This window comes from Bombus impatiens, unplaced genomic scaffold (assembly GCF_000188095.3).
Source record: "Bombus impatiens unplaced genomic scaffold, BIMP_2.2 scf_0017, whole genome shotgun sequence".
In the NCBI taxonomy this organism is placed as follows: Eukaryota; Metazoa; Arthropoda; class Insecta; order Hymenoptera; family Apidae; genus Bombus; species Bombus impatiens.
The window spans coordinates 1,216,371-1,230,191 of NT_176436.1; the positions used below are offsets into that span (position 1 = coordinate 1,216,371).

Below are 13,821 nucleotides of genomic sequence, written 5' to 3' on the forward strand. Positions count from 1 at the left end.
CGCTCGCATGATGCCATCAGGATGAGCTTATTCAGTGAAGGCAGAAAAGAGAACGGGCTGAAGGTAGGAAGGACAATGGTTGGAGAGAAAAGAATAGCCGACAGTCCGGGAGATAAGCGGCGAAGGTGGTGATGGAACAGGACAGAGAGTATTTAGTTGTGTATAGAAGAGAGAAGCGATGGTTGAAGGGAGCAGGAGTAACTGTTAGAGAGGAAAGGAAAGGAAAGGAAAGGAAAGGAAAGAGGGGAAATTGGAAGGGAGAAGGCATCGGTGCATGCGCAAGAATTTCACACGTGAGCCCGCGAATCCGCGAGAGGCTCACCTCGGGCGCTAGACGTCCTGGCGGTTCAGTGTCGTGCGCGATTTCGTATGCGGCGCTTGTCAACTTCCGGCCGTGACGGGCTTCCACGTACGGGGTCGATCGTTTCGATTCTGAAGTTTTGTCAGGTAGAAGATAACAGATAATTGGAAGAACGTATTAAATGGAAGAGATGTGCGGTTCGATTTATCGGTGAATCATGAGCCAGGAACGAAACGAAAGACCCGTCCCTACTTCCTGCCACAAAAGTTATCCTAAAGAGAACTCTTGACTTGGACGGTCGATGATGAATGACTTTTGAGGCCGAGAAATTAACTAGGATGCAGCGTTTCGACGACGGTCTGGCAACGAAACGAATAAAATATCAAACAGCCCGTCTGTCGTGAGTCGGTAAAAATAAAAAGAGAGAGAGAGGGAGAAAGACAGAAACAGATAGAAAAAAGAAAAGTGAGAGGCGTGCTGCGTACTCTGGCTGGAGAGAGCAGGAAGCGAAAGGGAAAAATAAATTCTTTGTGGGAATCGATGGTAACGCGTTAGTATAATTGAAATCGGTAGCTGGCTCGCGGAACAGGAACAGTAGAATAAATTTTCTGACAGATTAAACTGAGCCGCGGTAAAGTAATTTCCTCATTAACGGAGGGATTAGAAGAGCAGTGGTACTCGTGATTCTACCGGTGAACTTGAACTTTTCATGCAGGAAAACATTCTAATCGTTCGATTCGTGGTAGCGTAGAAAGTAACAGGTTTCGGTTAGTCTAAAAAGAATACGGCTGATCGACGATCGAAAAAAAGCTGCCCAAATGCAACGAGGAGATTGAAGATCTCTAACGAGATTCTGAAATCGATTACGCGTGCTGAGTTATTTCAGAGATCAATAACATCGTCGATCGTCGTGCGACGGCCGTTATTATCTTTATCATCGCTCATACATCGCGCGTTCAGTAACCGTCCGATTCGGGCAATCGAGCCACAAGTTGGTTGATGGTCTGCAAATAGCTGGACAGCGGCGTGCGGTAACTGCAAGAAAAGCATCCTGTGTATGTGCTACACGATGGAATCCCGCTCGTAATGACTCGTAATTGCGCGAAGGAGGAGCCAACGTCGTGCTGGAACGATTTAAGGAACACCTAGCGCCACCCTCTCTCCCCCTGGCTATAATGATTAGGTGCACGCGACTTCAAGGATTACCCGGTTGAAGTGTGGTGAGCCAAGGATAAGAGATTGCGGTGGACGTATCTGAATACGGAACGTCGACTTTCCAACCAAGATAGGTTATCGCCATCCGAGTATTCAGTCGGTGTCCTACGTAAATTACAGATCGACCGTGACGCTGTTGTAGCGATTCTACTCGTCGACGTTGAGAGGGTTCAACCAGATTTAATTAAGGGGTATGTGTCAGCCATAGTACTTTCTATTCGGCCTAGATTCTCGTCTCGATTTTATTTTTTATCTCTTCGTGTCGAGCTTTTGTTTCCATTTTCGTCATTCTGTTCCCCTCCTACTACTCCTTCTACCCTCCTTCGTTCGTCGCGTTTCTTTTTGCTTCTTCTAGCGTCGCGTGTCTGGCCGGGCCGTGGTCTCGCATCATTCTCCTTAATGCTCGTCGACGACCCGTAAATCCTCGTCGGCTGGTTCTTTCCTCCTTCAGCTGCCGCTCTAGTCCTTGGCGCGTTCTCGTTCTCCAGCTCGCGTTTCTGTGGCCTCAATGAGCTTTCATCCTCGAGTTAACGAGCTCGATTACGTTCGTCAGATTTCTTTACGGCGACGACCGTGTTTTCGAATCGCTGCTTCGTACGTCCTGAATGTTAATCCTTTCACGGTAATTTTTAGCCCCGCCAGTGACTGTGTCCATTTGTTGGAAAACGTTCTTCGGAGAGAATGTTTTCTTTAAGTCGTCTAACCGACGGAAGCGGATATAGAAGAGACGAGAACAGAAAGAGTATATCGCGCTCTTCGTCGAACCATTGTAACGTCGTCGTTAACCATAATTTCACGAGCGCGCGATAACAACTTCGCTAGTAAAACCAATATATTCCGGCACGCTCGTGATGCAATTAATTATATTACAGATACCGCGATTACGAGGAATTATCGAAACGTGTAGCCCTCGAAATTTCATTCAGGCCTCGCGTTCGAATACCATCGTACCATACTGAAATAACGAGGCATGAGCATCTTCTTCCTTTTTTCTTTATCTACTTTGTCCTTCGAAGAAGTTGCACTAAAAATTATCTAATATCACTCGAGGTTGCGCAAGAGCCGGAAACCGACTGAATAAAAGTATTTCACGAAGACTGACCCACAGTTAAAAAAATAGCTACCTATTCGTTTGGAATACTTTTGGAAGCATTCATAGTTTCATGTAATAGGCTTCATTAAACCCCAGCTGAATTTCTTTAAATTCCGCTCTTCTTTCACGATCAAATATTTCTCGATGTAATTCACATTCAAAAATATAATTTTTATATACAATAGACGTGGGTACATTTTTTCTATCTAATTCGAATGGTAGTGGTGGAATTGTATAATTTTCATAGAATCATTTTCATAGGTTTATTTTTGTTTCCAGGGGCGAACATGGACACGTCGCCTACGTTGAGTATCGGTGGCTCGAGGGCTAGAGCAGCGCTTTTGACTACCAGTGGTACCGGGACCGGAAGTACCGATAGACGTGTCGTCTTTTTAGCTAGTCAACCGACCGTTGGGAGTAGTCACGAGACCAAGACTTGGCCGCACCATTGGTCACCGCATACGGTATGTACTGCATTATTTTACGATCGCGCATTCATTACGTCACGACTCTCGAGATCTCGCGATAAGGTCACTTTTTTTTTCTTCTTTCGCGCAAATTTCATCGCAGGTAATCGTTAGATGTATCGTCCGTGTGTATGTATATGGCAAGCGTGTGTGCAGGGTCGTTTTAACGAGAAACATTAGGTAAATTAGCGTCTATGGTTGGGGTCGTTTGAACAACGGTCGTTGGTTCGTTCGATATTCATCAGAAAGAATAACAGGACTGAGGACGGCTGACTATAAATTTGGATTCCGTAAAATGTTTAAACGAGTCATGGAGTGGGTAAAGAAGTGCGACAATTTCGATCGGTTCGCAAACCTTTACGACCTACGGATTTACAGCCGATGGTGGCATGTAGCTCGTCGTTGCGATTGAAATTAGAACGATTGATCTAACGACACGCTTCGCTCGGCATAAGCACTTGAATGCGCCACGCGGAAATATGCGGCGTGTACATGTAACAGGCGACACATCGAGATGGATGGCAGACTCTGTTGTAATTGATGCACGGCCGTGCTGACACTCGAGATCATACACGTCGAGAGACGATGAATCGATCTAGTAGGTTCTCTAAACAATCAATTCGCGCTGCTTACAGTTGAAATTCCATACAACTTGTCCTACCGTTTGACGATGACAGGAAGTGTCTATAATGCATCGAATTAGAATTGAACCATTAAATCGTCCAATAAGTTTGTGCCATTCCTTACCGTGCTATTTTGGTTACGTCCTCGTATTTTTTAGAGGCTTTGAAAATCTTGAGAAAATACTGGACGATAGAGTACCGCTCGTAAGTGGTACAAATATTGTTTTTAGCAACTATTTTCTATTTCCTTTATGAATTGCTGCATACAATACTAGATGTCAAAAGTATTCATTATCGAACGTATAAAATTAATTGTTTTGGTCGCTATTCGCTTCACAAAGAATGATAAAAACATCGCAACACGAAATCGTTCGACGATCTAAGAAATAAGAAGAAATTTCAGAAGAAATAGTTTTCAGATGTATCTAGTCATGTTTCGAGTATTAGTAATTTGTCAGTGTATTATAGCACAAAATTGAACGGGGGATTCGATAATGATGTAATTAATCTGCCCCGTTCTTATCAGACACGTAGTCTAACAACGATACGGGCTGGTTGTCATAGCACTTTCTGTTTGCTCTTGTGAAACGCTAGCTATTCTAAAGATCTCCGTACCTATTTGATAGAGAAAGCATAAGTTAATTATATGTGGGATATACGAGACCGTGCAACGTTGAAACCTAAAATATCTTCTTTTACACGAAGAAACATGTGCAATTTTTTATCACATAATGTTTAAAGAATAGTATAATAACGATATTTTATTAGCATAAATTCTTCAAATATTTGTTAAAGTAAAAGAAGCAAAAGTATTAGTAAAATTTTTTAAAGTAAATGTTAAGTAAAGGAAACCTACTCTGATTTTACAAGAGTCGCCTCTCAAAATAATGAGAAGAACACGGTGCATTGTAAATCATGTTATAACATCGTGGTAACAAAAATACCAAAGTACACTCTTTCACTTAAGACAATATTTTCTAACATGTTATTATTGCCGCTAACAAAACAAACATTTCGTCTCTGGAACATCTTCTTTCTTTATCGAAAACAACGGGGATGAACTTTACCACTAACGGTCAGCGATTCACCTTCTAGAATATGTTGTGTACAAAAATTCGAAGCCAATCAAGAAACTTCTAGAAATCTAATACGACTGAATGTTACGATCGTTGATTTAATAGCTACGAATGTTTGCACTCTAGAGACTATCATTTCAATTGTATTTTGCTTCGGGCAAATCAGATTGCTTCAAAGCACTCCCCCGAAATCAAAACTTCTCTTCTACCTGGATCTTTTGTCGAGTTATGTGTTCATCGTAAAAAGTGATAGTCAGAAATTTATATATTCGATCGAACATATATTCAAAAGGAAAACTCCGTTGTTATAAGTTTCCAATGAATGTCATCGTTTAGAATAGAGCCAGATCTTTGCCGTGCGTCGCTTTGCGGGCCCGTTTGCGTGCAACCCTGGTAAAGGTATACTAGGTCATCAGAAGTCTGCTTAACTTATGGAGAAATTTACATAGTTATTCGCCATACAGGACGAAGATCGTTATAGATTGGCTCGGCGAATTCCAAAAGCAAAATTACCTGGTTCAGAATCTCGTTACTATCTCTTGTCCCTTTAATATCCTGCGATTAGTTGGAGCGAACTTTTAGTGGCAGAGATTGGTTTAGCGTTGGTATTATTGATTATATATATGCATATATCTTTTTTTTATACCAGGAATCAGTTATAATTCGTATAAAACGTGAAACGAATGTCGGGCATTATTCAATACGCGCGTGGCTTGCTCTTATTTCGCGTAACGCGTCGAAATGGAATAAAATTGAAAACATATTTAGAAGCAGCGCTCGTTCGCAAGCGCACGCGCCAACACACGAAACATTTCACGCGTACGCGTTCGCGATAATGGTGTTCCTTTACCGTCGGTTAGATCCATTCTTCTAGCATGTTGTCAAAGGATAATTCGCTTTTCGCCGCTTGCCAAAATAAATACGTGATATTTTGAAATAATTGGAGCAAACAATACAAGAGAACAGAGACTGTGTGAGAGAATATATGAATAAGAGAAGTTCGACGCGGACGCAGATCAGCCTGTATGGTAAAAGGAGGGTCGCGGTATTATTTACACAGCTATACAAACGCGACCACGATAATCAAAGATAAATGTTGTTGGCCCGATATATTACCATAGTAAAGCATTCTAAAGTGAGATCTGTAGGTTTGTTTCGCTAATCGATCATTATGGGGGTCCGCGTTTCTATCTATTCGCGGATGTGCACTGGCAAAGTTCTTGATAAAAGACACAGTTCCGAGTGACATCGTTCCATGCCACGCACGAAGCAATTGCAGCCTACCAGCAAGAATAATTTCGATCATGGAGTAAGATTCAAAGTTTGGTTTTCGTGAAAATCATCAACGAACGGTCGGTGCTTCTCATTTACTCGCGTGATTTCCCTCCGTCCGTTCTCGTTCTCCGTTTTTCTTCTCTCTTTCTTTCGCGCTCCTTTTTTTATTTTATTTCACATGGGCGAGGAATCTACCACGAACGTCAATGAAAGTTCCGATTCCCACGAGCAAAAATTTCTGAGTTTCCGCCGCGGACACGAAGTTCGCCGCACCGATTTCCCTACAGCTGTAAATCAGGATCGCTCGATGACATTTTTCCACGAACGTTCTACACCTCTCTCTCTCCTATTCGCGAAACCAACCCCTCTTCTCGATCTTCCTTCCACACTCGTAGAAATTTTTTCTCCCTTTTACAATCCTCTCATATTTCTTTTTTCCTCTCGACCCCTAGGTTCGAGACTTCGCCTCTAGAGTTCCATCGCCGCCATTCGTGGCCGCCTCGTATATCCGCTAACGTCCATTCATATTCCACGGCCCGCTGTGTCTGTCGTATCAACTGTTTTGTCAGTTTTCGGCACGACCGTTCGATGAATGGGACTTCTTCTTAAACTTCCTTTCGCCGCTCTGCTCCTTCGTTAAAATTATCGGTTCCACTCCTCTACCCCCGAACGTGCGCCGGATAGTCGAAATATAACAGAGCAATCGATAATGCAAAAATAATAATTCTGTTTTTTCACGAGCCCACCGAGAGATATCGTGCTCCTATTATATTGTAGCTGCTCTCTGTTTTGGTAATTTTTGCGCCTCGCCGCGCCGTTGGCATAACATTAATTCATTCCGTGTTGCTTATATCGTGTTTGTTTTTTCCATACTTCTTCTTGTCCTTTGAAGCGTTCAGTTGATATAGGAATCTCGATTTTTTTGCTGTAGCTACACTTTGGTTACATGGAATATTATTTCAAAATTCTGATTCAATCCGTTACTTGTACATGATCTATTATACGTGTACGTATGCGTGTGATCCGGATTTCTTCCTTAAATATTTCAAAAATATTTCTTATATAAAATATCTCTTTCTTTGCTTGAAAGTATTAAAAAACAGTATTTTTACGAGAGTCCGCCTGATCGATCACAAAACGGAGTTACTTAAAATGCAAACTCGTTGAACGAGGAACGAATTAAAGAGCGACGAGGGGACGCGATGAATTCGTACCGGTGGCAGTCTATCAAGGATTTTATTTCCGCATCCGGACAATGGAGAGTATATAGCCAGGTCGGAGAAGTTGGACGCGCTCGACTTACAGAGACAATGTAAGGTGTGCTCAGGTTGATCGAACTGCTGCGATTTCTGGGGCGTTGATATATGGAAGCCTATTTATTTGGATCCTGGTCGAACGAAAGCCTGTCCTGTCTTTCGTACAATGCTGCTTAAGTGGCGGAGGTACACGAAGTTCGAAGCCTGACAAGGAGATTGGGGGACAAGGGTACTGAATTAGTGCCACTCGAATACAACTCTACGAGATTGATGATTGCCAGTCGCGTCGCGTTTCTGTCCCCTTCTTCCTCGATTCGTCGCCCCTGTCCGGAGGAAATCGACATTTCACATGGGCGTCATGGTGTTATTGAACCTTTTAGAGACACACAATTAACCATTTAATAGCTGTCGACCAATCGTAGCATCGTATCGTGACGGATATTACCGCGAGGCGACTAGTTATCGAGATATGAGCTGTGATATTCTTTTCACGACGGAACTCATCAAGCATACAAATTCATTTGAATATTGCAGCTTGTCAAAGCGAGAGTAAAATATTCAGTAACGGGCTCGTTTGCACATCTATACGATGATGTCTAGATAATCACGTTGGTGAAGAAGGTATTGGTATAGATGCTGGAATATATTCGGTAATAAAATGTGACGATAAACTTACAGCATCATTATTAATCATAATTTTATTATTATCGGTGTATTTCTCTTTTTCTCGGTGCGATATTGTACAGAGGCGCTCATATACGTTTTATCGATTCTTTCAACGCCTCTAATAATGTCCCCATAAGATATTCACGATGGCGAGACTGAGGCGTTACGTGAGACGTTAGTAATAATTTTAGTGGCATCGCTGAGAGGTACCTTAGCGTTTACGCGAAGACGTCTACGCAGAATTAACGTGTTCTTCGAACCATTAGAATCGGCGCGGGACGATATTTCGGTCTAGAAAATAACAGATTTCCTGTTCTCTCTTCGATGGAACGTTGGTGCGTGGTAGGATGGAATCCGTTTGACTATGATGGGATCGAGGTATATTTTACCTTGGCGCTCTTAAGACTCGGCTGGTCGTGCAGAAAGATAGATTTTTCTAGTAAAGTCGCGAGTTCTCGAAGGGCCGGGACAGAAGCAGCCTCGAAATGGAATTCTTCGGCGGCTGAGAATACGCGAAGGCACCCTGTGCTCGGACAGCAAGGATCTAACCAGTAGAATGAGTTGGCTTTGACCCCCACCGCCCGACCTCGGCTCGGAGCAAATTGAAAATAGGAATTGGTCCTTTGAAGTTCGAGCAACGACCCGTCCATAATCTTCTTAATAACTTTCCCTCTCTCTCTTTCTCTTTCTCTCTCTCTCGAGGATCATTTTGATTCTAGTCGGCTATCTCTTTCTCGGAAATTGCTCGCTATATGGTTTCTTAGCTCACGAACCTTCTAGGCTGCTTGATGGGTGGTACATCCTATAGGAACGTAGTACGATGTTCTAGCCGTAAGTAAAAACTTTTGGTTCGTCGTTTGACAGAAATGAGTTCAGATTTCGAACGGAGGAAATCGAGCGAGAATACATTCATGGTATAGATTTTTTAAATCTTTCAATTCGTTCTTTTCATTCATTTCCTCGGATGATGTAACGCGATATAAATATACGACACGAAATACGTTCATCGTGCAATTTAAGAATTGGTTTATATAGTTGGACAAATGATAAATATACGTCTTTAAATGGAATTACTTAGCAATGAGTTATTTCTGAAATGTCAAATGGCGAATCCAATTCGTTTCTGGCTAATAAAAATATGAATAACCTACATCTAGCGGGAGGTTGAATAATTTGTATTTATTCAGGCCGAAATGAATTTCAATAGTCAATTTTTAAAGTCAATTTTTCATAATTTAGCGATTATAGATGAATAAATCGCCCGTTTAACCCACAGAAAAAAATGTTACCCTCTGTTGACAATCTGTTTGATTAGGAACCAACCAATTTTTCTGCATTCATTGGACGACTGTTAGCCGCGACAAATGCTTCAAAGTGATTTATTAATGGTTGTAAAGCACGTACCGACCAACCAGGCCGAGCCATATGCGCGCTTTGTACACTCGGAAGAAGTATTTTTTAACGAGCGTAACATTTTCTTTTTAATACTTCGCTAACGACTCGACCAGCGTTACAAGGGGATGAAATTAAAAATGATTTTGCCTAAGGAACGTTCTCTCCGGTCGGTTCGTGGGAAAGGAACGTGTGCAGGATACGAACGAAATTATGCACGAAGGAACGGAATAATCTAGTTTTCGAATATTATCTTCTTCTTTTCCAACGAACCGTTCTATCTCTCACAGTGAACGTGTTAATAAATACATAAAAGTCTCGTAACGCCTGTGTAATTAGACCTTCTAATGGCTTAATTTACGATTGTATCAGAGACATTCGCGATCTTCCATTCTCTGCCAATATTTTATTCGATCAAACGTCAAGGTACGAACACTGTACTACGTCTCTACGGGGTTCTTCACTTTGGGACCATCGGTCGATTTCTCTTCGTCGTGAAAAAAGAACTCGACGTAACCAGCGCACGTCTCCCGATGCAACGACAATAATAAAGTATCTAGCTCAAGCGAAGCCCGGAAAATAGGCGTCGTAAAGTGAATTCATCGCTCAGCTATGCGCACGAACTTGTCGTTAACGCGACAGCCCATTACGACTTACGACTTACCTTTTCTGCTCGCGTGCACGCACGAAACTCGCCAGTTTTAACCACGGCACCGTGGAGTTTGCGATAGACCGAGCTTGAGATCGACTTCGAATTTCTTGTGGCAGGAAACGAAGGATTTCGCGCTGTTCACTCTGTTCACTCTAGTCGAAAATTCATCGGCTGATCCGCGTAAAATACATCATCTTCAATCACCGATGTTTCCTAATTTACGATTTCACTGACTTGTTGCGTGACAAACACTTATTCTCGTGTTACCCGCGGTTTTATTTTTGGGTGGAATATTTTTATGTTATATATTTTGTGAGTGAAATTATTATATCTCGAATTGGTTATATGAGGTCGCGTAACGAAGGAGGTAAACAAGATACATCTAGACGAAATAGAATAGAAACATTTAAACATTAACATAGACATGTATACTCAGAGTCGGAATCATTAACGCAGTACAAGCATTGTGACGATGTAGTCTAACCTTCCATATATTATGTTGTCCCAAAAATTTCTTTCCATTTATAGTACAATTCATTCTGTTCTATTGAAAGAAACAAAAATGGACAACAAAACGGATTGTACATAATTGAAGAAAATAATATAAAAATAAAATGTTGTACATCTATTATTTCCTTATAAAACGAAAGAAACTTTTGAGATAACCTAATACTACGTTAAAGTATGTAATCAAAAATTAAACACTTGAGACTTCAGAAGTATTAAAAGTGGAACAAGACAGAGCCCGTACAATACTTCTTTTATCTATATCGTCCTATTAACCATCTTCTTATCTCTGTACACTACACGTTCCATCGAACATAATGGAAGGAAAAAGTTTGAGATAGATTACGTTAAACGCTTTATATATTTTTGTAGAAATTCAAGTTGGGGAAATATCGGAAATATTTCTGGTGTACATATTCCATTTAGTATGTTTCATTTATTCCTGAATTCGATGTTAATCGTTTGCAGACGAATTGTCTTCCCTTCCGTCGAAATAGCTGGAAAATCTGGCATGCTTTTCCTATCATAAGTCCGTCCATGCACGAAGTTATTTAGGCAACGTTAACGTTTATTCGCGAGATTCTGAAAATTCAGTGGACGTGGAGCTGCACGGAATTTTCAACGGTTCGCGCAAACCCGTCGCCTACGATTCACAGGAAATATCGTACGTATCGTTGTCCGACGGGAACATAAGCAAACGTAGTGCCAGGAAATGACATCGGCCGCAAAACCTACGAAACGGGCGAAGAAAGAACGACAGGAAAATGTCTATCGGTTGGTGGTTAGATAGGAGTGAGCGAGTCGTTAATTTCATTTAGCGCGAACCACGAATTCGATTAACGTCACGCCTGACAATCGAAATGATCGTCGACACCTCGACATTGGCTTTCATCGAACAGGTTCTGCTTTCCATCCTCGCGTTATCCGCGGCCTTCGCGTTCCCGATATTCGTAAAACACGCCCGGAAAATGTAAGTCGACAGTGTTTCGATACATCATGCCTAAGCAACGGTAACGTTTCATTGGCGATTAAAATAACGGTGAAAATCGACGAGGCTAAGTTTGAACAGCGATTGCACGTACCGATCTTGTAACTTTTAGTAGGATTGATACTTTAGGCAATTTTAATACCAGTGTTGCGAGACCTTGTTTCCTTTTCAATGGCACTTTATTTGCAATTAGAAGCATCATATGCGATCGCGAACGTCGAAGAGACTCCTTACCTTTCTCTCTCCCCGAAACAACGCGAAAGAACCATCGCCGTGTTTGAACGAAGGATTTAAACAAGCTGCAACAAGAATGCACAACGACGAACGGCTGTTTGCCGGAGTGCGCCTGTTCCGTCGTATCCGCTTCAGTCACCTCGAGAGCGAGGGTGTCGATCGACGCCGTGCTTGACCCCGGAAGACAGGTCGTTAATTTTTTACACGCCTTGGCAACCGACTGCAATGCAAGCCACCAGGCCCCTTTCACCTGCCGTGAACCGAAGTGATTAAAGATGCACATGCAAAGTCCTGCGTGGCCGTGTGCCTCGGCGCTTCGTGCTCAGCCGTACGAAGAATTCCCTCGCGGAAACCTTATCCGGCGAGTATCGTACCGGGCGTGCTCGATGCTGTCGCATAAATCATTGGGCAATTCGAAACGGGGTTGAAAAGAAATTCAACCCTCTGCTCAACCTGTGATTAATTCTATTCGTTAAGCATGGATGGACCTTATTCTGTGGACAAACCGAAGCCAATTCCTTCGCGAATCAGCCCAAGTCACGATAGTGGGTGGTTATATACAGGGACGTGAGTAACCAGAGATAACAGCAATGGGAAGGGTATCGCGAAACCATAGGTCGTGTACGATTCTCTCTCGTTCCACTTGGCTCGCGATTCCAATTTAACGCGGCCGCATCCGTTCCTCTCAAACTCGATGGTTTCTTCGTTCGCTCGTTCATTTCTTCATGCTCGTCAAGCGAAACTGAAACTTCGCTCGTTCGATTCGTTGGTCGGTTCGTTCGGTGGTTGGTTGGCTTCAATTCTACCGCGGATCCTGCCAACAGGAAACGTTAGGTTCGATATCGGCCGGAGAATGAGAAAGGAAGGGGTCGACAGCGAGTAGTTAAGTAGCAGCGAAGGGTAGTCAGGTTTAAGCGCCACCTGTGCTTGTCAATTAAGTTTACGCGTCTCTCGACCCAACGTTGTGCAGCCTGTCACCCGACCTCCACCATCACCCTTAGTTATTCTCGTTCTCGACACTCAAGCAGTTTCACCCTGTTCCTGATCCCGCCGCTTTGTTTCCTTGTTCACTTCTGTTGCCCTTTCTTCCGCGCTGTTACTTCTTCCTCGTTCCCCTTAACTCCAAGACATTTTCTCGCTTTTTTTTCGTCGGTTTCCTCTGCAAGCGCTGCGATCTCGACGAGCGTTATGAATTATTCGCTCGTGGAGGTAAAAATGTCTTCAACCATGGAAAAATTCGACTATGAGATACGTTTTCAGCGGCTTTGGTTCGCACGTTCGACGATAACGCGACGTAAATATAAAATATTACAGTGTACACTAAAAGTCGAGTAATAGAATTATTTTTCGAATTTCCAAATCGTTAATTAAGAAAATTTATGATCCAGCAATAAATATGAAAACGTCGACACGGATTTTTTCCATTCGAGGTTAACTCTTGTCTCTGGTGTTTTGGGGTAAACATCAAAGTGCAGCGTAGTTTCGTTCACCCGTGTTTGGTCTCTTTGGTCAGCCACCTTCTAGTTCCATTTACGTTACGACCTCTTCGAAATTTTATGCTCTCAAGGGAAAATATTTTCTTCTTTTTTGTTTTTTTTTTACGAAAATGTGGACACAGCAGCTTTCTGTTCCGTGGTTTTTGCAATTTTGCTTTGTTCCCATTGACTGTGTATGATTGACGGAAACAACTACGCCGAAATACAACATACCTTCCGGACGAGCAACGGATCGCTAGCGTTTACCATCGGAAAAAAATAGCTCTCTGCTACCAATCGTACATTCAGTGTCGCGTCTTTTTTACATAATCTCCCGTAGAGCTTCGTACATTAACTTCCATCAAGATTGTCAACGAAGGTGAATTCTGTCTTTTTCGATGGCAGTTACCCGACACGGACCCTTAAAGAGTACTTCGCGTGATTGTAAAACCTGCCATTCCCTTGGCCCAGTCTGAGCCAAATCGGAAGATACGAGTCTTTTACGATGCAAGGAATCTTGTGTATCATCCAGACGCACTCCTTGAGTAAGCACAACGCGGTTATGTGTCGTTCCGCGGCTCGTATGCGCCGTGTAATTTCT

The 13,821-nt window shown here is 42.6% G+C and overlaps 1 protein-coding gene across 6 annotated transcripts in view; it reads left to right on the plus strand.

Moving 5' to 3' along the window:
• The window catches only part of LOC100749896 (zeta-sarcoglycan), a 222,582-nt gene that overhangs the window by 32,863 nt on the left and 175,898 nt on the right, over positions 1-13,821 (plus strand). For 4 of the 6 annotated variants that reach the window (XM_033318465.1, XM_033318468.1, XM_033318471.1 and 1 more), the window contains 2 exons: positions 21-1,707; positions 2,889-3,073. The exons of 1 other annotated variant lie outside the window; for it this stretch is intronic. In XM_033318465.1, the coding sequence (XP_033174356.1) occupies positions 2,897-3,073 (177 nt within the window). In that variant the 5' untranslated portion in view covers positions 21-1,707; positions 2,889-2,896. The remainder of the gene's footprint in view (positions 1-20; positions 1,708-2,888; positions 3,074-13,821) is intronic. One more of the 6 variants, XM_033318473.1, reaches the window with a different exon arrangement.